Source organism: Falco cherrug, chromosome 8 (genome assembly GCF_023634085.1).
Source record: "Falco cherrug isolate bFalChe1 chromosome 8, bFalChe1.pri, whole genome shotgun sequence".
NCBI lineage: Eukaryota > Metazoa > Chordata > Aves > Falconiformes > Falconidae > Falco > Falco cherrug.
Window position 1 is genome coordinate 26,211,482 of NC_073704.1, and position 23,039 is coordinate 26,234,520.

At 59.8% G+C, this 23,039-nt stretch overlaps 1 protein-coding gene across 7 annotated transcripts in view; it reads left to right on the forward strand.

Annotated features, from left to right (window-relative positions):
• Positions 1–23,039, forward strand: part of TNS1 (tensin 1) — a 55,084-nt gene that overhangs the window by 11,427 nt on the left and 20,618 nt on the right. For 5 of the 7 annotated variants that reach the window (XM_055718510.1, XM_055718511.1, XM_055718513.1 and 2 more), the window contains 13 exons: positions 1,730–1,779; positions 2,100–2,271; positions 2,637–2,687; positions 3,207–3,329; positions 3,568–3,632; positions 3,754–3,837; positions 3,961–4,073; positions 4,691–4,751; positions 5,987–6,062; positions 6,200–6,329; positions 6,705–6,770; positions 7,321–7,482; positions 16,270–17,964. In XM_055718510.1, coding sequence (XP_055574485.1) covers positions 1,730–1,779; positions 2,100–2,271; positions 2,637–2,687; positions 3,207–3,329; positions 3,568–3,632; positions 3,754–3,837; positions 3,961–4,073; positions 4,691–4,751; positions 5,987–6,062; positions 6,200–6,329; positions 6,705–6,770; positions 7,321–7,482; positions 16,270–17,964 — 2,848 coding nt within the window. The remainder of the gene's footprint in view (positions 1–1,729; positions 1,780–2,099; positions 2,272–2,636; positions 2,688–3,206; positions 3,330–3,567; positions 3,633–3,753; positions 3,838–3,960; positions 4,074–4,690; positions 4,752–5,986; positions 6,063–6,199; positions 6,330–6,704; positions 6,771–7,320; positions 7,483–16,269; positions 17,965–23,039) is intronic. The other 2 variants (XM_055718516.1, XM_055718517.1) reach the window with 1 other exon arrangement.

A 23,039-nucleotide genomic window follows, 5' to 3' on the forward strand; every position in this document is an offset into this window, starting at 1 on the left:
CACTGAAGGGCCCTGGCTGCAGGCACCCGCTCCCCGGGGCTGGGAGGCTGCCAGGAATGGAGACACCATGCCGTGGAAATGGATTAACAAGGGTCTTGCTGCCATCAAGGTATGGAGAAGAGGGAGGGAGAGGAGCTGTGGTGTCCCTGCCTTGCTCACCTTCTGTGCCTCAGTTTCTCCGTGTGGGAGAGGGGGGTGAGTCCTGGTTGCCCCGTGTCAGCTCCTCTGTTGGGCAAGGCTGCAGTGGAGGCTGCTGCGACTGGGTGAGGTGACAGGGGCTAATGGGGCTCCCCTGGCAGGCAGGTGTGGGTGGGGGACCCCAGACCTCTTCTGCTACAAAAGTTTGGGGCCGAGCAGAGCCTGCGGTGGGGATCCCATCTCAGTCACTGGTCGGTAAGGCAGGGACAAGCCCATAGTCAGGGTCAAGCTTGCTCCGTGCACCCTGGCTTTGCCCAGGAAAGGTCGTACCTCTCTTTTTGCTGTGTTTTAACTCCTTTCCCGCAGCAATGCTGGGGGGTTTCTGGGGTGAGCGAGCAATTTGGGGCCCTGGGAGGGGATTGTTACTGCTGCCTGAGCACCCCTGGGCACTCGGGCAGGGCTGCCACCTCCCAGAGTGGCTTCAGCTGGGAGGGGAGACCGTTGTCCCCCGGCCTCGCAGGCTGCCGAGCCTGGCTCCGCTCTGCCGGGCAGCCTGACCTTGAAAAGGGGACGTGAGGCTGATGGAGGGTGACGCCAGCTGCCTGCGGGAGCAGCCCTGGGACCATGCAGAGTAGGAGATGGCAGGCGAAGGGTGCCGGGGAAGGCTCTACCACCTCATCTTGTCACCTCCAGTGTGTGGGTTGTTTGCTGGATGCTGCAGCCCTGAGAAGGGTGGCAGCAGGTCTCACAGCTCCGGGGACAAAAGGGGCATCCTGGGAGCCAGCTGTGGGCACATCTCTTGTTGCTGGATCCTTCCAGGGGCTTGGGACATGCTGCCTGTGCGAGATGAGTTTTTAAATGACTCCTGCTTATTAGCTGGAGATACTAAAACTAATGAGGTGTGAGTGTGTTTTTCCTTAGCGGTTTTTTTTGGAAACCCTGCTTTGTTTTTCGGCTGAGGTCATGAAGTCACTGAGCAAACCGGCTGCAGATGAAATTCTCGAGGCCGGAGAACATGCATAAATAGAAGTTTCCTGCTCCGAGAGCTCAAACATTTCCTCCTGGCGTTCGGCTCTGCAGAGCTGGGGCCAAAGCAAACCGTCGTGCCTGGCTGGCTCCTCACCGCTGCTCAGGCAGCAAACCTGCCCCTGCTTTGGGCAGGGCCAAAGCCGCTCTGTCCTTCTAGGTGTGTGCCCACAGCCTGGCTGAAACCAAGGGACTTGTGACATGCCTGAGACTGTCCCCCAACCCATGACATCCTCCTCAAAGCTCCTCTGGGACCCTGTGCCGAGGCACTGGCCCTGCAGTTCCCAAGGTGGCAGATCCCAGCTGTGCTGGAGTTATGAGAGCTGGGTTTTACTTGTGGCCATGGTGGGGGGACGATGGCATCATCGAGGTGTTTGGTGCCACCGGAATGCTTAGTGGGTAGGATTTGGAGACAGTGATATTTTGGAGGTGTTACAGTGTGTGGTGCAGTGTGGTGGGAGTGGGATGCTCTAGCAGCACCATCGCACCTGGCTTTAGCAGGACCTCTGTGTTGGCTGTGGGCTGGGTCAGAGCAGTAACTTGCTTTCCCTCTTTGGTTCCCTAGGATGCCACAAAATCCCCGAGGAGTGGGCAGTCACGCCGCAAAACATCCAGGTAAATGCCTCAGTTTCCCCTTCTGGTGACCATAGCTGCCCTCCCTGAAACTCACTCACCCTGCCAATGTAGATGTGCTACATCTGGGAGACATTCCCAGTGGAGAAGACACAGGGGTTATGACCCACTACCCCCGGCTTGGGGTCCCCAAGGACCCAAATGGGGCTGGGAACGGGGGAAAGTCTGCAGGCAGCCTTGCCGCTGCATCCCCATGTGTCCCAGCCTGCCTTGCTTAACCTCAGGGGCTGTGCAAGGTGGGGAAGGGTCACAGCATCCCCTCCCCATGCTGTGTCCTGACAGCAGTCTCTTCCTTAACCCAGGAGCATGAGCCTTGCCACAGCCATGGAGAGCAGCTGTGAGCTGGACCTGGTGTACATCACGGAGCGGATCATTGCCGTCTCCTACCCCAGCACGGCCGAGGAGCAGAGCTTCTGCAGCAACCTTCGTGAAGTGGCCCACATGCTGAAGTCCAAGCATGGGGACAATTATGTGGTGAGGGATGTGGCCCAGTACCCACCAGGCTGGGGAAGGGGCTGGGGTGCTCAGGCCCTGGGGCTGGTGCCCTGCAGGGGAGGGGTGCTGCATCCTTGCCTCTGGCTGGGCTTGACTCTGGTGATGGGCGTCTTTGCATCAAAATTGATGGATTTTTTTCCTTCCTTGAAGCTTTCCAGTCCGTTTTGGACCTCCTGGGAGTTTTTGACCATTGCATTGCCCTGTGGCAAGACATTACTTAGGTTAATGTGTCCAGGGAAGCCTGTCATGGGGTGATTTGTGGGGGCTTTATGCTAAGGAAGAGGTGAGAGGTGGCAGCGAGGGAGGAAAATGACCCATTACCCTGTCTTTTCTCTTCCCTGAAGCTTTTCAACCTCTCTGAGCGGAGAAATGATATCAGCAAACTTCACCCAAAGGTGGGCCACAGTTGTGGGTTGCAGAGGGGCTCAGGGCTGTCTGCGGGACCAGCTCCTTGCTGCAAGCTGTTTTGGGGAGGAACAGCCACCCTTTCTATCCCACCCAGATGGTGGAGGAGCAGAGGGGGGAAAGCCCAGAGGAAAGCACCGGGACTTCCCAGTGAATTGTGGGGTCTCAGCTTAAAACACTCCCCCAGTCCCCAGCCCAAACCTAGCTGTTGGGGCCTCTTGGAGACCTCCCTAAGGTGTCATCCCCATCCCTGTGACTGTGGGGGAGCCCTGGGCAGCTGAGCCAAGTGACCTGGAGTGGGCTGAGATCTGGGACCCCAATGCCCTTCCCAGGGCAGGGGTCTGGGCAGTGGGATGCAGGGTTGGGGAGAGGCTGGGAGAGGTATGTCTGGGCAAAATGGTGGTGCCCACACTGGGTATGTGCCCTAGGCTTTGCACACTGGCAGGCTGGGGACTACAGAGGGGGCAGAGCCCAGCATGATGTGACCCCTGGCTGTTCCCCCTGCCCAGGTGCTGGATTTTGGGTGGCCTGACCTGCACACTCCAGCACTGGAGAAGATCTGCAGCATTTGCAAAGCCATGGACACGTGGCTGAACGCGGCGGCACACAACGTGGTGGTGCTGCACAACAAGGTGGGCTGCACCCTGGGGCACACAGTGATGGGGGGCTGGGCAGGGCTGTGGGGCTGCAGGGACAGGGCTTAGAGATGTAGGGAATGTGGTGGTTTGTGGCCTGGGGTGTGGGTAAGTGTCAGCATGTGTGTGCCTGTAAGAACCGGTGTATGTGTGTGTGGGGGTTAGGGACTGGCTGTGCCCGGGTGCCTGCAGACACTGCTACCCCTGTGACACCCCTTCTGCTGTGTACCCACAGGGGAACCGTGGCCGGCTGGGGGTGGTGGTGGCTGCCTACATGCACTACAGCAACATCTCAGCCAGGTGAGAGGGACATGTGGTCCTGGGTTGGCCCTGGAGCACACTGCCGACCTCCATCGTGGCAGTGCTGGGGTGCTGGTGCTAATGCTTTCCTTCAATCTCACCTGCCCTTTTGTCCCCACAGTGCTGACCAGGCTCTGGACAGATTTGCCATGAAGCGCTTCTACGAGGACAAGGTGGTGCCGGTGGGACAGCCATCCCAGAAGAGGTGGGTCCTGGCATGTGTTTACAGGTTGGGTTTTGACCCTGTGGCCCCAGTGGTTGGATGCAGGGGGCCAAGGTGGGTGCTTTGCTGTGGGTCCTGCCCCTGAGCTGCCTGTCTGCCCTCCAGGTACATCCATTACTTCAGTGGGCTCCTCTCTGGCAGCATCAAGATGAACAACAAGCCTCTCTTCCTCCATCATGTCATCATGCACGGCATCCCCAACTTTGAGTCGAAAGGCGGTAGGTGCCCCCACACCTCCCCCAGCCTGGTCCCACACTCACACCCCTGCTCCGTGCTGCCTGGCCAGGCTTGCTCTCCGTGGGGGATATTTTCCGCAGTTACCTCAGCAATCTGAATTTCTCTTTCCTTCTCAGGGACTGTGCACTCTTATTAGCAGGGTGCTACTCTTTCCCACAGTGATGCCCTCGGGGAGCTGCCCCCCCACCTCTGGGCCCTAACCTGAGCTGCAGAGTGGCAAGGCTTTTTCCGATGGCTTTTGGGAGGATGGCACCAGATTGGGGTTGGGGTTTGGGATGCGGTACCACATCTGGTGCCGGAACCCAGAAGTGGTTCCTTGCTCAGGGACCATCATCTCACCTCTGTTCCCAGCCTAGCAATTACCCCAGGTCTTACAGGAGCCAAGCTGCACTACAGGGTCTTTCCCTCTTTCCCACCCCATCTAGAGCATCCCTTTTTGCCCATCCCAGATGTTGCCCGTGGCCGGTGTGGGGAGTGGCTGTTTGCCTTGGCTCCTTCCCTGTTTGGATTTCTCCCCCGTGACTAATCCCTGCCCTGGCCCCTCCGCCCTGCCGGCTAACAGCAGTGCGCCTTCTCTCCCTGCCTTGATGTCTTCCAGGTTGTCGGCCCTTCCTGAAAATCTACCAGGCCATGCAGCCCGTCTACACCTCGGGGATCTAGTAACTATCTCCTCACCATGGGGCTTTTGTCTTCCCCAGCACGGGGGGCTTGGCAAGTGGAGAGAGATGGAGAGGGTCAAGGCCAAGACCCCAGCGGTCCCCTGCCCTGTGCTTAGTCTGTTTGGGGTCCAGGGAACTGAAAAAAAAGGGGCTTCCTTTTCCTTGGAGGTGGTAACTGGCTATACTGGGCCGTACTGGGCCCTTCTGCTGGGAGGGCTGTAGTGACTCTGTGTATCAGCAGAGGGAGCCTGGGGCTGCGCAGAGCCTGGGGCTGGGTGTCCCTGGAGGGAGCGAGAACTGGGGTGGGGACACCTCCCTGGGAGATGGAGGCGTTTCTCCTCTCCCTGCCCAAAGAGCTGCTCCTCTTACCAGAGATTAGTCTTAAAAACGCTCTTTCTTTGCCCAGAAAAAGTTTCCCCCCATTTTAACCACCCCACGGTTTACCCAACACCATTTTCAGACACTGTTCCCAGGAGCAGGCAATGGTGAAGGCAAGGCAGGAGCCAATTTCTCCAGCTGCCCAGATGCTCTGCTGGGGCCATATCCCAGTCTGGGACCAATCCTGGCTCCCCTGGAGGGAACAGAGCCCTTTGTTTCAGGGATATTCCCACTTCACCCTCCTGAACCAGAATCTCCCTTCCCTACAGCTGGGCATCCCTGTTAGCTGAGATTTAGTGCCGACTCAGCTTTACCTTTCAGCTTTTAATAGATTGTTTATGGGATGCCAGTAATAAACTCCAGGTTTATGTTGCCTGTGAAATCCCCACTCCTTTCTTCACTCATCCCCTGCTGCCAGTGCCACCACCCAAAGGCAGCCCCTTGGCGCCCTGGGGAGGGGAGGGCTTCCATCAGGGAAATAGAGGCAGGGATGAGAGCCTTCCCTGAGAGCCCTCCCTCCATGTCCTGTGCCCCTCTCGACTCGTGGTAGCCGGGCAGATGGCTGACAGCCCAGCCTCAGCACTCCGACCCTGGTCAAACCCACCCACCCACCCACCCAGCATTTTTAGCACCCTCATTGAGCTGTGCCTCAGTTTCCCCTTCCTGTCCTCCTCTCCCAGGGAATGGGTGCCCCTTGGGTTGTTAGATGGGACCCCCCTCTGTCGCCAAGAGGGCTGACTCTGGGCTTTGCACCTTTCCTGGCTGGGTTTGGGTGGAAGGACTGGTTGAGGTGGTGCTGGGACCTCTGGGGAAGCTCTGCACCACAGCTTACATCCTCCTGCCATCCCTCTCTGCAGCAATGTGCAAGGAGACAGCCAGACGGGCATCTGCATCACCATTGAACCTGGCTTGCTTCTCAAGGGTGATATCTTGGTAAGGAGCCTTGGCTCAGCCCCCTGCACAGGGAGCAGCCAGGGGTTGGGTGGTCCTCGTGCCTCGGGACCCTCTGGTTCCTCTTTGCTCAGCTCTGGGAGCTCATCCTGATAGCCTGTCCCCACTCCCCTCTGCAGCTGAAGTGTTACCACAAGAAATTTCGCAGCCCAACCCGTGATGTGATTTTCCGCGTGCAGTTCCACACATGCGCTGTGCATGACCTTGATGTCGTCTTTGGCAAGGAGGACCTGGATGAGGCCTTCAGAGGTAGCCGCCCCACCACCTCCTCATTCCAAACTCCCTCCTCCTCCCACCCCTCTGATGCTGCTCCCATCAGAGGACATCTGGGCACCCACCCCAAATCCGCCCCTGACAAAGCAGGGCACCCCTTCTCCATTGGCAGGGTGTGGTGCTACTCAGGGACCGGTGGCAGCATCATCCCCTTCACTGCCAAAACTGGTATTGATGTGGAAGGGCTGCCTCAGGGTTGGTTTGGGGGCTGAGATGCACTGCTGCATGCTGGGATGTCCTCTACCAGCTCTCAGCCTTGAGTTGGCCTGCAGGCCTGTTTGGGGTTGCTATCTGGGTGCTGTTGGGAGGATGGATGGAGACGGTCCCTTTGCTCTGCTCTCTCCCTGGCAGATGAGCGCTTCCCTGAGTACGGGAAGGTGGAGTTTGTGTTCTCCTATGGCCCTGAGAAGATCCAAGGTATGGCTGATATACTGCTGCGTGATTCGGAGCTGGATGCTCGTTCCTTTCCCACTCCCCAGCTCTATCCCTTGCTGCCTTCCTTGCAACCTTCCCTTGTCCCATTTGCAGTCCCTTTGTCACCAGGGTGGGATGAGGGGTCCAGGCAATGATGCTGACCTAGGGGCACCCATGGGTGCCCTATCGCTTTCGCTCTCTTCCCCAGGAGGCTGCTCTCTGCAATGCTTGCTGGCCTGGGAGAGAGCGAGGGGGTGCTTGGAAACACAGGACCCCCTGCCCAAAAAGCACAGACCTAGTCACACTTGCTGTCTGCCTGTCCCTAGGCAATTCCAAAAGCCCCAGCCAGCTTTGCATGTCTTATTTGTGGGTCTTGGTGTACATCCCATAACGATCCATCTCTCTTGGTGGTCCTGTTCCTACCTGACACTCCTGCCTTGCCCTACAACTGCTGCCCTTTTCCCCTTGCCTGCACCTTCCCTCCATCTTCTCCCCCTGTCCCACCCATGGTGGCTCCATCATCACCCTGACTGACTGTCCTGCCTCTTCCCAGGCATGGAACACCTGGAGAATGGGCCCAGCGTTTCTGTGGACTATAACACATCTGATCCGCTCATCCGGTGGGACTCCTACGAGAACTTCAACATTCAGCGTGAGGACAATGCGGAGGGTACCTGGGCTGAGCCACCCCTGCCCGGCAAGAACCTGGAGAAAGGTTAGGGCTCACGGGCGGTTGTGGCCAGTGTCCCCATGGGAAACCCGTGCCCCCGCCCTGAGGGAAGGGGATGCTGATGTGCAGCAGAGCTGTAGGTGAATGGCTGCTGCTGGGAGGAGCATGCCCACAGGATGGGAGAGGACGATCCTGGTGGACTTCCCCTCCTGCTGTGGTGCCAGGGAGCACAGGCTCTTTTTTTGCTGCTTTTGCTCTCAAAGCCCTTTTTGCACAGAGCAGGTTCCAGCCCTGGTTTATGTCTCAAAGCTTTGGGAAACCCAAACCTCAGGTCTGTTGGGAGCAGGACCTAACGGATCTCCCAGGTCCTTTTTCACAGTGCAAGCATGGCAGGACATAGCTGTGCCTCAGTTTCCCCTGGGGGATGAGGATGCCTCACTGGCCCTGGAGGGTCTGCACCATTGCTTGAAGCTGAGAAAAGCCCCTTGAGCACCCATCCGGATGCAGCAAATTGGCCACTCTCACCCGCTTGGCAGGAACAGGCAGTACTTTTATGTCAAAGGGTGGTGGGCCCCTGTCCCGGCAGTGAAGCCACCTGTGGCTGAGCAGATGCCTGAGCTTTCCTGGCCTGGTCCGGACAGGCATCCCAGTAGTGAGGACAGCTGCGATCCCCGATGTCCCTGAAGGTCACCGGCTGCTCTGAGGGAGAGCTGTGGGCAGCTGGGCTTGCTGGGGAGGGTGGGGTCTCTGGGTCTCTGGGGTGGGTGAGGGGGTCTCTGTTCACAGTGAGGACTTGGGGCTAGACCCCAGGTGGCTGTGTGGCACTGGCACGGGCACCTGCCTTGGCACAGGGCAGTAAACAGGCAGCTGGTGACACATGGGCTCAGCTATGCAGCAGGGAGCTGTGGGTCCAGCCCAAGGGGAGGGGACATGTGTCCCCACCGTGAGCTCAGACCATGACTCTGCCCCTGCCCCGAGCTGGCAGGACAGGCTGGCAGTCCCCTTCTGCATGTAGAGACCTGAGTGCCTGTGTGTTCCCCTCTGGCCCCCAGGGCAGAGCTGCCGCACTCCCAGCCCCTTGCAGGGCTGCAGAGGTACCCCAGGGGTCCTCTTCATTGCCTCCTGGGGGTCTTGGCAGGTGTCAGGGCTCCAGAGGTCCCTCCATGCGCTGCCTGGGCTGTCCTCCTTGGAGGGATGGTGGTGATGGGGAATGAGGGCACCTTGGATTTGCAGACACTGCACCAGTTTGGGGATGAGCTGGGACTGCCAGAGGATGAAGTGGCAGACGGGAGGCTGCCCTCTGAGCCATGCCAGCACAGGCAGCTGCAAGACAGCCCATCTATTGGGGTCTCCCCTGGCTGCCCCATGGGGCACCTTGAGCAGTGGTGGAGAGAGCCAGCACGGGCTCAGGGGGCTTTCATCTTCCTCCCTCTCTGTCGGCACTTTTCCTTTTCTCCAGCCTGTTCCAGGCTGGGATGGGGACCCTGGTGCCTGGCTGTGCGAGGGGGGTCCCTGTTTGTGGTTGTTCTCGCCTTATTTGGTCAGGGAATTGCACGCCACATTTTTGGCACCACCAGGCGCGAGCGAGCGGCAGCCGGGGGCGGAGGGGGGTGAGGCTGGCACCAGCACCCACGCCGGGGTGGGATCAGCCGCTGCTCCTCATCCCTGCCATTGCCTGTCCCGGCTGCTCCGCGAAGGCTCCCTGCAGACTGGCGCCGCAGACCGGGCCGTCGGGATCGGGATCGCCTGCCAAACGGTGGGTCCCCCCTGCGCCGCGTCTCTGCTGGTTGCAGCTGCTCTCAGTGGAGGTGGATGCCCTTTCTCCGGCAGCTTTGTCTCAGTGTGGGGCACACATATGGGCTGGGGGGGTGCCTGATGGAGTGGAATGACCCTGTGGGACCCCAAACCTGGATGAGCAGGTGGATGGCTGGGCATGGTCCTGTCCTCGTGTTCCCCTTGCCTCTGTTGTCCCTATCCATGGGGGCTTGGGAAAGGGGAAACTGAGTTGCAGCAGGTTTGCCACCTGACCGAGCTCACCCAAGCCAGGGGGCATGAGAGGGGGATCTGAACCCCCACATCTTGCTCTCTGGCTGAGGGTACCCAGAAGACGGGGGTTGTTCTGCGAACCACCCCCAAGGCCAAGGCTGGTCCCGTCAGGAAGCTCACCCACCCGCCTTACCCAGGCAGGGTCCCTGCTGTCTGCCAAGCTCAGGCTGCTCCATGGTCCTTAGTAAGAGTGGGGTGTTCTGGGATACCCCCACAGCCCTGTCTCACTGCTCATCATCCATCCCCACGTGGAGTGGGGGAGGCAAGCAGCTCTCCAATGCTCTCCATTGTCCTCCTTGGAGGTTGCTTTGGAGTTGGTGCTGTCTGTGTGGTAGGTTCCTGCTGCAGTCCCCATAGCCATCTGTTGGGTGAGAGGGTGTTTGAGGGCTGAAGGGTGGTGATGAGGCACTTCTTCCTTTGGCTGTTTTTGAGGTTCAGATGTCCTTTATCCAGGGTGTTCAGCTTTGTCAGCACTGTGGTGGCTCTTCTTGGGGGGCTAGGCTACCTCCAGGGAGGCAGGAAGGGAAGAGACCTGTGGCTGGATGCGGCACTGCTGGGTTTTGAGCTGGTTGGAGGGTTGCTGTAGAGAAATTTTTGGGGTACTGCAGAGGCGGGTGGGCAAGTCTGGATGGGGAACATCTATGGCCCGGTTTGGTTTTTCCTAGAAAAACAATACTGGTGGAGATCAGAGTGCTGGGGCCGGCATGGAGCGGGTGGAGGGGTTGTCCCCAGGGACTGGATATGTGACCGTGGCCAGGGGACACCAGCCTCTGCTATCCTGGTGTGGTGTGAGACAAATGGGTGCCCAACACAGGAGCTCCCTGTAATGACCTGCCCTTGGACCCACTGTGGCTGGTCCTGCCACACCCAACATCCATCCCCACTCCTCACCTCCCAGCTCTGTACCATCCCAGTCCCCACCGCAGGCTGGCCCTGCCCGCCATCCCTTCTTACCGGGGCTGGAAGTGGGGTCGCTGGGGCCTGGCCAAATCCAACATCTGCAGGAGACTTGCTAAATCCCCACCTGAGTCATGGTTCTGGCGCAGGGCGTCCCTGCAGCTCAGGCCCGCGCACAGGGCAGGGCTGGCTGGGGTGGGGCGTGGGATGAGCATCCCACCCCTTTGGGGATGGGAGGTCACAGCAGAGCCTGAACCCCATGTGGCAAAAGTTGGGGGGTTCCAGAGCCTCCCAGATCTAGCTGGATGCTGATCCTGCACCTTTCCATGGGGAGGCAAGACCCTAGATGGGGTTGCTGTCACCCTTTGTCCCCCAGGAGGGTGGGCATCTTGTGGGGTACATCCTTCTTAGTGGGGTCAAATCCTGCCCCACTTATCTAGGGCTGATGCTGCCCAGGAGGGTGAGCCAGGCTGTGCAGAGGCGGAGAGCCAAATGGGCCAGGCCAGAGCTGTTAAATCCATTGCTGGAGCTGCCGGCGGGCTGCTGCTCCCCCCGCCGTGGCTGGATCCGTCTCCTGGCTGGGCTCTGCAGGGAGGGGAGCCGCTGGCTCTCCTCTCGCCTTCGCCAGCTGACTAAAGCTGAAAGAATCTGCTTCCCCCTCCCCATCCCGCCCCTCTCCATCGCTCTCCACTCCAGCCGCGGCAAGGTAAAGGCTTGGTGGAGCGCGCATTTTGGGGGGCAGTGGGGACCTGGCTGGGCTACATGGGGATCCATAAGGAGTGTTCTTCCCCTTGCTTCTGGTAATTCCCCATGGGAGAAATGCTGGAGCATCTACGGGTTTGGCTAGACATTTCGGCTGGAGGGTGGCTGCTCCCAGGGCAGAGTCTGTCCTCTGACCTGGTATTTGGGGTTGTGATGTAGCAGGGTGATGGGATTTGGTCCCATTGGGACTGGGAACCAGGCAGGGCTAAGATGCAGGGAGAGAGGGGTGGGCTGGTGGAAGCTCAGTCCCTTCTCTTCCCCCTTTAAACTGTCCTTAAAGTCAAAACCTGCTGGAGTGCGTGTGTGGGACTGGGGCTGTCCCCGGGCAGCCTTGCTGGAGCGGGGAGCTCTTGGCCTGCCCTCATGCAGACTGCCTGCAGCTGTGCAATTGGGGCAAAAAATTAGAAGTCAGAGAAGCAAGCAAACTTCAGAGGTTTTGGGAGGATGCTGACTTGGTGTGCACCGCCATGTGGGAGCAGACGAGGTTGTGAGTCAGTGGGCTGGCTAGAAGTGCTGCTCTCATCCCCTGCCGTCATCTGTGGGGATGTGGGAAACGCACGATTTGGGGGATTAGAGTGGAGGGAGCCTCGCATTTTGCCGATTACACTGAATCAATCGAGGAGTGGAGGCTTGAGCACAGGTTCAAGCAGGGGCCCGAACGTGGGGTGGACTCACTGTTACCTGGACCAGCGAATTGACAGCACCATCCCAGCACAGGTTTTGCCTGGGAATGGAGCAGCATGAGGGCAGGCAGCTCCAGGGCGGGTGGAGTCTGTGCTGTGCCTCCTGCCATGGGACAGGGCGGCATGTGCCATCCTGAAACCAGTGCTGGTGCATCCACGCTGTGCCATGGTGCTGGGTGGGCAGCGAGGGGGGGTTGTGAAAACAGGTTGGGTTTGGCACTGGAAGGGTCGGTGGCTTGGCCACAGCAGATTTCCACTCCTCTTCGGCTGCGTATTTATTTAAGATGGAGAAACTCAAGTCTCCAGCAAGACATTTGGGTTTGCAGACCCGGCTGGGTTACAGCATCATCATGTGTGGCCCGAAAGGACATCCTCACCCCGAATGTGTCACCGCTTTTGGGGGACAGGTGTGATGCGTGCACTCAGGAGCTGAGCAAGGCTGGGGGTCTGGAGCTGGGGGGGTCGTCCAGTGGGGTGATGCTCAGCACGCGGTGCGGGGTGAGTGGGCTGTCCAGCTTGTCGGTCCGTCCGTCTGTCTGTCGTGCCTAGGAAACAGTTAACCCGGCGCAGCCCTGCCTGTGGAGGAAGTAGTTAATATGCATCGCTAGGAGCTGTCTGTCTGGCTGTCCTCCCTCCACGGCTGTCCCGGCACCTCGCTGGGGTTAACCCGGGCGGGGGCTTAGGCTGGGGCGGCCCCCCGCCGCCTTGCTGCTTCTGCCCTTCCCCTCCCACTAGTCCCTGTGTGGTCTGGGGCGGAGGGGAGCACAGCCGTACCTCCAGCCTCCAGCCCATCTCCTGCCTCTGCCGCCTTCCTCTCCTCCATCCTCCCCTCCGGCACCCGGTGCCCCGGGGGTACCCCGCATCCGAGCCCCTCCGGCGCCCCGCAGCCCTCGGGGTGCCCCTCTCGCTGGCCCCGTGGGACATGGCGCTGGCGAGGGAGTAGCTCCCTTTGCCAGAGGGAAAGCAAAGCGAAAGGGACAAACGCCAACCAAAGCCAGCTCCGGGCCGTCGGCTCCTGTCCTGGACGGATACACGGAGCCGGCTGCGGACGCCGTTTGAGCTGCCACCGCAGCGGGTCCCCTGGAAGGCTCTGGGGCTGGAAGGGGCAAAGGAAAGGGATATTGGCTGCCCGCTTGTTCTCTTCACCTGGGATCTTTTCTTCCCGGTCCCCTTTGGTAAGTCCTGACTTTGCTTTTATTTGAGCCAGAGGGGATGAGGGTAAGGGCTGGGGGTGGGTGGGGAATTCATGGCTGTGGTGACTCACAGCTCAGGGGCTGGGGTTACTTCTTGCCATCATATTTGGGCACAGGATAAAACCAGAGCTGGGAAGGGGGCTGAGCTCTTCCCCATGGGACTCAGCCCTCATCCTTCACTCTACAAAGGGTCCTGGGACCCCAGGATCTTCCCTGCCAGCTGATGCTCCAGAGATGCCCTGAGGCCTGGGCTCTGGGTGGTGGGGCATGAAGGCAGCAGGTGGGATGCTGCTGGGGACAGGACAAGGGGAGACCTGGTGGTGCCCCAGCCTTTTCCTCTGCACTGGTGCAGAGCCCCAGCCAGGATTTATGCTGGTGCATGATGCTGTATGGTGCACCCCACTGGGCATGAGGCAGATGGCTGGGATTTTGGGGATGCAAGCTGACCCCCCTTCCCATTGTCACAAGTGCCCTGGACCAGTTTTTCTCCTGGGTGTAGCCGCATGGTGCTGGGGAGGGAGAGGGCAGAGTATTGCCCTGCCAGGGCAGTGAGCCTGGCCGCAGTGGTGGGACCAGACTGGGCACAGTGCTTCCCCCAGCTGCCTCGATACAGCTGGAGCAGATAGAGCTGGAGCAGAGCTGCGTCTGGGGCTGAGCCCTGGGCAAACCCAGCCCACGCTGGGATGGCACAGCCTGGCAGGCTGGAGCTGCTCTGACCTTCAGGGACAAAATCTGACCTTGCTGGGACCTGCAAACACTTTGCAAACTGGGACCTTGGAGCCTGCTGCTTTGGGGATGGCTGCTTCAGTTAAGGCAGCCTGTCCCTCCTTCCCTTTGTCTTTTTTTGGGGGATTTTATTCACCTTCTCAGGTGAAAGTCATGTGAGTGATGGCATAGCCCAGGGGTGGTGGAGGGGGCCTGAGAGTGGTGGGGAACAGCAGAATTTGGCTCTTGGTGTCAGAGCCCAGGGAATGTTTGGGGATAAGGACAGGGTGGACAGTCAGAGCTGGGGCAGAGGAGCCATGGGATGAGGGCTTGGCTGACGGTGGAGGTGTCATGATGCCATCCTTGCTTACTACCCTGGTACTGCTCTTAGAGTGGGGGCCACCAGACCCCCCATGTCCCCGCCTGGCTGGAGCATCTGGGGAAGGTGGGGTGGGATGGGGCACTCGGGGCTTTCTGGCTTTTCTGTGAACTGCGTCGTGCCCCATCCTGACCCTGCTTCAAGACTTTTCTACCAGCCATGGGGCAGTACCCAGGCCACAGTCTAATTAAAGCCTTTCCCATCTATTTTCTCCCTTGGTGCCACGTGCTTTCATTTATATTTATTTAGTCCCTTTCTCTTTCTATTCCCCTGCCCTATTTATCCCAGCCCCCATCCTGGCTCTTGCCCTGTTTCCTGGACAGGCCGGCACCCATCGCTGCCATCAGACAGGAGGGCTGGGCCTTTTCCTCAGCTCCAGGCAATGTCTCAGCCTCTCTGGCATTGATGCTGTCCCTGGACATGCTGCTTTTTCCTTTCTGCCTCCACGGGATGAGATTCCCTCCCTCTTTCCCCTGTTTCCCTGGTACGGGAGGTGTTGTGGAGTCAAACACTCCCGGTTCCTGGCTACACTAGCTGGTTGAAGGAGCTCTGAGACTCTCAGAGAATTTGTGGACCCCATCCTCATCCTTTCCTGCACCGAGTGCCCAGAGAGGACCCTCCTGTACAGTCCTGGGGCATCTCCAATGCAAGGGGAGCTTGGGGCTTGGCTGTGTCCTTAGGATGCTGCCGATGGGGATTTGAGAGTAGAAAATGAGTGGTGAGGAGGGGACCCTGACTTGATAAGACTCATGCTGGGTATTACTGCCCTCCTCTTTTACAGTGAGGGGGATTGGTGGTGCAGGAGCTGCTGGGGCACGGGTGTGGTGGCGTGGGACTGGTTAAGCCGTCCCTGCTCAGGGCTGGCTTTCGGAAGTGTTTTGCTTGCAGATAGGAGCGCTCTGATTTCACACTATCGCGTTAGGGCCGTCTTCCGTTCCTGAGTCAGCCGCCTGGCTCCCTGCCAAGGAAGAGTCATTTTTTCCTCCAAAAGAAAGTGTTTAATGCTGCTCGTGGGCCCTTCCAGGAAACCTCGGCAGGGAGCTGGAAAAACAAAGAGTCTGAAGCCTGGCCGGTGCTGCACACACTCTGGCAGGGGGGGACACGGCCTGAGGGCTGTCCGCATTGCTGTCTTGGTGACTGACATCCCTCTGTGCCCCCAAAATCTGGCTGCCCCATTTGGAAAGGTTTAAAGGGTGCAGCTGGTGGTGGTGTTGGGGATGCTGGGGGTTGTGGGAGGAGAGGGCTTGGAGCTGGGGTGCAGGGTTGCTGGTGGTGATGCTGCTGTGCCCTGACTGCCTCCCAGCCTTTTGGGGCTGTGGGGTGGAGCCAGCTGCTCACACCGACCTTGAATCGTGGTGCCAGGGTGCTCGGCACCTCCTGGGGAGGAGATGCTGCATGTTTGGGGTTGGGCAGAGGTACTGCCTGCGAGGGAGCTTCAGGGCAGTGAGGAATGATTTGAGGCAGATCCACCTGGCCTGAGAGAGGGAAGGGGAAGGACAGAAAGGGTGGGAGTCTGTGTGTAGCCAGGGAAGAAAATGTCAGGGATGGGCAGCTGGCTGGGTCTTTGCATCATCTGGGAGGGAGAGAGGGCAGAGAGAGGGAAGATGGGTCCGTGGTTCATCTGTCCTTCACCCGTGGGCTGAGTACATTCATCCAGCTGGAGATACACAGAGCTACAAGGCCAGATCCTTACTGCCTCAGCCCATCCTCCTACGGGCTGTGGTGCATCTCCCCCACCTCCTTGTTCGCCTCCCTGGTGCTATGTGGCCCTTTGAGGTCGGGTGAGCCCTGTGGAGCAATGATGGCTGACTGTGTGGGCAGCCCCAGCCCTTGCCTGCCGTGGAGGGGAGTTGCCAGGAAGGATGCCTAGAACCAGGGTGGGGATATTTGGTGAATCCCAGTGGAGCAGGTGGTGCTTGCAGGGCAGGGCCGGACAGCATGCAGGGCGGGAGGCCGTAGGTGCATGGGGATGGGGGGGTCTGGCTCCGGTGTCTCTGCATGGTGGCGCCCGTGGGATTGCGGAGGGTGCTGAGGAGACAGTGATGCTGGTTGTTAAGCATTCCGGCGGCATGGAAGAGATCGAAACCACCGGCTAATGGGACCCATTAGCTCCATGCAGAAAGCCAGCAATTGATCTGGGGTCTCGTGTTCGTTTCTCCCCTTGCAGAGGTTGGGCACACACAAGGGCCCCTGGACGGGAGCCTCTACGCTAAAGTGAAGAAGAAAGACTCCCTCCACGGCAGCACTGGTGCTGTCAACGCCACCCGCCTCCCCCTCTCAGCAGCGCCCAACCACGTTGAGCACACGCTCTCGGTGAGCAGCGACTCAGGCAACTCCACTGCCTCCACCAAGACCGACCGGACCGATGAGCCGGGGGTGCCCAGGGCGCCTGGTGGCCAGGCGGTGCTGAGCCCCGAGGAGAAGCGGGAGCTGGATCGTCTGCTTGTTGGCTTTGGCTTGGAGAGCGCACCACCCATGCACAACCACGTGCCCAGCTCTGTACCGGCGCGCCTGCCCACCATGCTGGGCCGCCACGTGGTGCCAGCTCAGGTGCACGTCAATGGGAATGCCGCGGCGCTGGTGGCTGAGCGGGAGACAGATATCTTGGACGACGAGCTGCCCAACCAGGATGAGCACAGTGTGGGCAGCCTGGGCACACTCTCCTCCTTGGATGGCACCACTGCCAGCGAGGCCGGCTACCAGGAGGCACCCCGGGTGGGCAGTCTCTCCTCCCTGCCCAATGGCCCCTCGAGCTGCAATGGGGCTGAGAAGCTGCCGAAGGAGGGGCTGTACGACGGTGAGCCACTCTCCAACGGTGGCTACCCCTACAACAACCAGAACGCCCTGATGGGCCACCACGTCCGTGACCCGCTGCCTCCCTTGCGGCCCTCAGCATCTGCTCAGGAGCACCTGGCTGGTTACCCGCAGCGCCCGCCGGGATCCCACACCTTGGGCTGGCTCCAGCCCCAGCCACTGCCTGGCTCCCAGCCCTACCTGTATGGCTATGACCCCCCTGGCACCTACCGCTCCCGGTCTTTCCCAGCGGTGGACACGGCCAAGTACGATGCGACCCCGGCACTGCCCCAGGCCCCGGCTCGCAGCACCAGCAGCCGGGAGGCTGTGCAAAGGGGCTTGAATTCCTGGCAGCAGCAAGGAGGGAGCCGGCCGCCTTCCCGGCTGCAGGAGGGCAGTGTGGAGAGCCACAGCCCCAGTGTCTCCAGCTGCAGCCCCCAGCCCAGCCCACTGCAGCCGGTGCCCCCACACAGCCACAGCATGCCTGAATTTCCCCGGGCACCCTCCTGCCGGGAGATCGAGCAGTCCATTGAAGCCCTCGATGTCCTCATGCTGGACCTCGCGCCTGCCGTCCACAAGTCACAGAGTGTGCCTGCCACCTCCCGCCAGGACAAGCCGGTGGGACCCCTGCTCTCCTCCCTCTCGGCCCAGCCCATTGCTGGCATCTACAGCCGGCCAGCTCCGCAGGTGGCCCAGCCAAGGTCATTCAGCACCTCTGTGAGCCCCGTGGTCTCTGAGCCCGGGGGCAAAGGCTATTCTCCTGGAGAGCCAGACTACGGGGTGCATGAGTACCAGGAAACGTATTCGCCGTACAGCTACCAGCCAGCACCAGTGCCGGAGCCGAGGAGCTACAGCCATGCCTCACCTGGAACACCGATGGGCATCCTCCCACTCAGCACTTCCTACAGCCCCGTCGGGTCTCAGCAGCTCCTTGTCTCCTCCCCACCTTCCCCCACCGTCCCAGCACAAACCCAGACGCCCTTCAAGGGACCAGAGAGCTATGAAGACCTGTCGAGGTCAGCAGAAGAGCCCTTGAATCTGGAGGGCCTGGTGGCCCACAGGGTGGCAGGTAGGATGCTTTGATTCCTCGGGGGGACGGGGGGGACCACATGTCCCAAGAAGCCGGAGCCTGCGGGGTTGGTATGCATGGTGGAGCCGGGGACGGGAGATGCAGCGACTACTCATCCGTGCTGGATCTGGGTTTGGGACTGAGCCACCCGCCGTGGGGGCACACCGGGCAGGGGGGCAGCCTGTGCCACTCTCCTTTGCTGAGACCGTCTTTGCCATCTGAGACCGTCAGCATCACCCAGAGGTGGGGAGAAGGGGTGGCCGAGGGGGTTGGCCCCCGCCCCCATCCTCACCCCTTTGGGATATGAGGCTGGTCTGTCACCTGCAGCAGGGCCGCTCACTGGATCCTGGAGGAATTTCTGCCCTTTGGGGAGAATATGGCCATGTTTGGGAAGGTGTTTTCATCTCTGGCTGAGGTGTCCTGCCTGGACCCCACTTTAGACAAGATGCTGTCCCTGCCTGGAGTGTGCTCTGGTATAAGGTCCCAGCAGAGCATTTGCCTTGTGTTTAATGTAGCTGGGCTGCTCCCTCATTTCAGGCCCTGCTTACCCCCTGGGAGTGCTGGGTCTGGTGCTCAGACCTCCTCCCCAGGCAGCTGGGGTGCTGCTGGAGTAGGGGACAGGCTGCAGGCTGGCAGCAGCATTTCTGCCCAGCCAGTTTGGCCTGGGGTTGTCTGAAGCTGGCCCTGGCCTCGGGGCAGCGGTCGGGGCTGGGAAGGCATTTCCCAGCCCTGCCAACAGGGTTTGGTGCAGTGCTTGGCTGGGCGCAGCACTGGATGTTGGTGCCATGGCTGGATGAAGGCATTTGTTCTGTGCCACAGAGGGGAAACTGTGTCCTCCAGTTCCCTGCCCTCCTGTAGCTCCGGCTTGGGGGCTTTGGGGATGCAGAGGGACCCAGCCTCCCAGGAGGAAGGTGCCATGGCCTTGTGGCAGCTCAGTGCCCTCCCTCCCTGCTGCTTCAGCTGCAGTTGTTGAGTTGCGGAGTGACATTTGGGAAGGGTTTGGGGTTGCGGCCGGGCTGGGGGCCAGCTTGTGATGCTGGGGCTTGGCAGCTCCGTCCCTTCCAGCTCTGCGCTCAGTCCAGAAACTCGCCTGGCATTAGAGGGAGGGGGAAAAGGCCTGGCTGGAAAAATCCAACAGCACCAACCTCCCAGTCATGGGGGCTGAGTCACTGCGGCACCAAGGGAGGTTGGGGGCAAGAAGGGTGCCAGCAGCAGGGAGAGGGACAGAGGGGGTTGCAGAGGTGTTGGGGGAACTTTGCATCTATCTGAACCTGACCTCGGTGGTGCAGGCCAGATCCACAGAGGGTCCCAGGGCTTGGCACACAGATGCCCAAACCATGCTGTATGTCTGGACTGAATATTATAAGGAGCAGATGCCTCCCCAAAAACATGGAGGGGAAAATATAGGGTGGAAAAGAGCAGAGTCCTCAGGAGAGGAGGAACAGTTTTTGGAGTGGGTAGGAAATGAATGTTTGATGGTGCCTACCGAAAAATCCGTCCCCCCCAACCCTGGGATCAGGTTCTCAAGGCTGGGCTGGGGTCACTCTCATCCCCCTGCAGCCACTGGGCTTCCTGGGGGGGGAGAGGCGTCCTGGGGTCGTCCCAAGCCTGTGGCCACCTGTCCCTGCTGGAGCTGGGCCGTCTATGCTGAGGCAGGGACAGTGCTGGTGGGCAGCCTGACCTCCGGCGGGAACAAGGTGTCCTGAAGCCAGTGCTGGGAGGGGACAGCCGATGGGGATGGTGGGGCACGGATGGGTTTGTTTACATTCCCTGCTGCTATAAATTGCCTGCGTGTTCCAGCAGAGCAACGAGGAGCATCTCACACCTCCTCCATGGCCTGCAGGGGAGTGCTTCTGTTCCCACTTCCCACTGGTGATGGAGGGAAAGAGATGGAACAGGGCAGCACTGGCATCCCTAGCACCTCCCTGCAGAGAGGAGCCGGTCCTGCCATCCTTCAAGTCCCCTTCATCTCCCAGTGAGGTGTCTGGGGTCATCCCTTCTTGTCCCAGCCCTGGGCATCCCCTGATGGAAGGGATCTGCACAGGGCCATTCCCAAGGTGATAGTGATGGGATGTTTGTGGCGTTGCACAAGGCCATGTGTGGCTGGGAGCCACCACTGATTTCCCATATGGGTTTAAGTGGTGCCTGAAGACAGGCAATTTGGGTGATGGGGAAGCAGCTCCAAGCAGGGTCTGAGCTCCCTCGGACCCCCCAGGTGACCCCAGGCTCATCTGTTGGAGCCCAACTAATATTTTCTCTTGTTTTCTCTCTCTCTCTCCCTATTGTATCTTGTGACACTTGTCCTGTCTGCCCCTTCCTTTCCCCATGGGGAACCGTGTCTGTCCCGTGTGACTTTCCCCCCTCCTTGCGCTCCCTGTCCTGGTACGCTGGCAGAGTACAACGCCAAGCTCAGGGACCTCAACAAGAGCACCAAAGCCCCCCGTCCTTCTCTGAACCAGCAACGGTCCTTCTCCTCCGGTTTGTTCATTCCACCTCCCTCCTTTCTTGTCCTCCAGCCTTCCCCATCCATCCTTCTTCCCTCTTGTCCATTCCTCCATCACATCCTTTCTTCCTTTTCCCTTCTCTCTCCTCCCTCCTTCCACCCCTCCCTTCTTCCTCCCCTATCCTTGCATGCTGAGTGCTCTGTGTGTTGCATGGATGTGGGATGGAGGGAGGCTTGGGAGACCCTCCCCATGCAGAACTGATCCCCTTTCTCAGCAGAGTAATGCTCAGGGCCCACCTTGACCTCCTCTGGTCATGGAGGAGCCCCTGGCCCTGGGTACAGACTCCCCTGTCCACACTTGGTTTTGCATCTCATCCAAGCCTGGCACTGCTCTCTGGTGGGGTTTCACTGCTGGCCTAGGTGCTTACACCAGCCCCTCTGAGCTTTGTCCTGGATGTGGCTCACTCCTCGGGGAGACAAGGGCTGGGGTGCAGCTCCACAGATCCCAGGTTCAGCCAGTTCCTGGCCCAGCAGGGTCTCACCTGCTTCAGCCAGGGGTTCCCCGTGGGTCTGTTTGCAGCCACAGAATGTGAGTTGCTGAGGCTGGGGTTTAGGCGATGTGACTTGTGCTCCCTGGAGGTGAGTCTGCCCTGGGTGACAGGTGCTGGGGACCTACTTGGTGCTTGGTTTGCACCCACTTGTCCTGGGGTGAGCAGGAGGAAGGGTATGGAGAGGGGCTGGGAAGAAAGAGTGGGCTGGGGAGTCACCAGCTTTCTGGATGACCTTTCTCTCTCTGCTGGCACCTCGGGTTTCTCCCCAGGAGGACCGAAGAGGTTTGAACCCTCCCATTCCTCAGCACAGAGTAAGGTATTTTGTCATGCCCGTTTGCAGTGATCAGGCTGGGAGGTGGGGAGCAGTAGATGTGTCTGTGCCTGGTGGGACAGGGTGAGTTGGGCTCTGGTGGAGAGCGGTACATGGCAACATCTGCTGCTGTTCCTTGTGCAATCAGGGAGCAAGTTTGCATCTCTCTTTTCTCTGGGCGTTGTGTATCCCAGTCTGGCTTTAACTGCTGGGTGCCACATCCCAAGGGCCATAGGATGCTGCTTTGCCTTCTCACCTTGGGGGTGTTGCCCAGCTCCTGTCTGGCAGTAGCTCCAACATCTCATGCCCAAAAAGCACTGCCTCCTGATTTGGCCCCAAAACCCAGCTTCCCAGCCGCAAAACCACCTGGGTTTAAATCCCTCCTGTTTCCTCCTTGCCTGGCTGTTGTGCTCCTGCCTTTCCCCAGTCCTAGAGCTGTGCTGAGTCCAAGGGCAGGACCTTGCTGGGGGAGAGTTGCTGTCAGGTTAGGGAGTTAAATGGGCAATAGAAAGGGTAGTAGTGCCAGAGGTGGTGGAGGCTGGGGTGGGGAGCGGGGTGCAGGCTGCTGTTCCCTCCCTGTGGTTGGGACTCCCTCCCTCCTGCAGCTGAGCTGGGCATCCCTTGGGGGGCCGGTGGAAGTACTGTGGCTAAGGGAGGCTGTATGTCTGCCAAGGGGGCACAGCGAGCTGGGGAAAGGAGAGTTTGTTTTTCAAGTGTAGTTTCCAGCCCATAAATCACCCAGGGGGTTGGGGGAGCCGTGCTCAGAGCCTGGGTTTCCTCCAGGCTTTGCTCTGGGCAGCCTGTGAAGTTTCCCACTCTTTGCTCCCTAACAATGAGTCCCTTTTTTCCCTTCTCCTCCCTCCCCTCCCCATGGCCCCGGCTGCTCTCCATGTCTGGGGGGTGGAGCAGCCAAAGCCCAGTGAGCTCCTGGGTGTCCCAATGGGCCAGATCCAGCACCCTGCAGCTGGGTGACATGCAGGGAGTCCCACGCTGCAAATGTGGGATGTGCACTGACAGCAGGGTCCTAGCGAGCTGCTGTTTGTGCTTCCCAAATGGAAAACAAAGCAAGGCAGGCATGCATGACTCAAGGAGCCAGTCCCTGCCTCTTTGCAGTGCTTGGTTGGTGCAGCTCACTTTGGGATGGGCCAAGGGATGCTCCTGGTAATGCTCCTACAGCGTGCAGGACACCCCATGGCACACAAGGTGGAAAGACAAACAGAAAATATAAGATTTTACTTTGTTTTTCCCCCAAAATTTGTTTCTCCCTGGGCTCACAACTCAGGGCTTCATTCCCTTCAAGTGAAGAGCAGGGCAGAAGATACAGGGTGGCTCTATGCGATGCTGCCCATGCCTGCAGGGTAGCTTCCTAGGGACCCTCTCCTCCCTCCCGCTCCTCCACAGGCCTTTTTCATGGCTGTCCCCCGCGCCGGCGAGCACCTGCAGAAGGGATCGGGAGTTGGGTTTCAAAGCTGCTCTTAGTGGAATTTTCCAGGCCGCCTCCGCGGCTGGAGCCGGCCCCGTTGGCTCATGTCCCCTGCCTTGCAGCCTGGCCGCCTCTCCCCCTGAGCTGCGATTTTATTGTTGTTGCCATTCACTGGGCTGGTTATTTAGAAATGCACCCCGGCCACCTCCCTCCCTCCCGTGCTCCCAGCCCTCTCCCGGGGCCAGGGCCGGGGAAGCTCTGGTGTGGGTGCCAGGGCGGTGAAGAGGGGAGGTCAGCGGGCGTGAGGCGTGGGTCCCGCGTGGAGCCCCAGGGAGTGAGGGGAAGCAG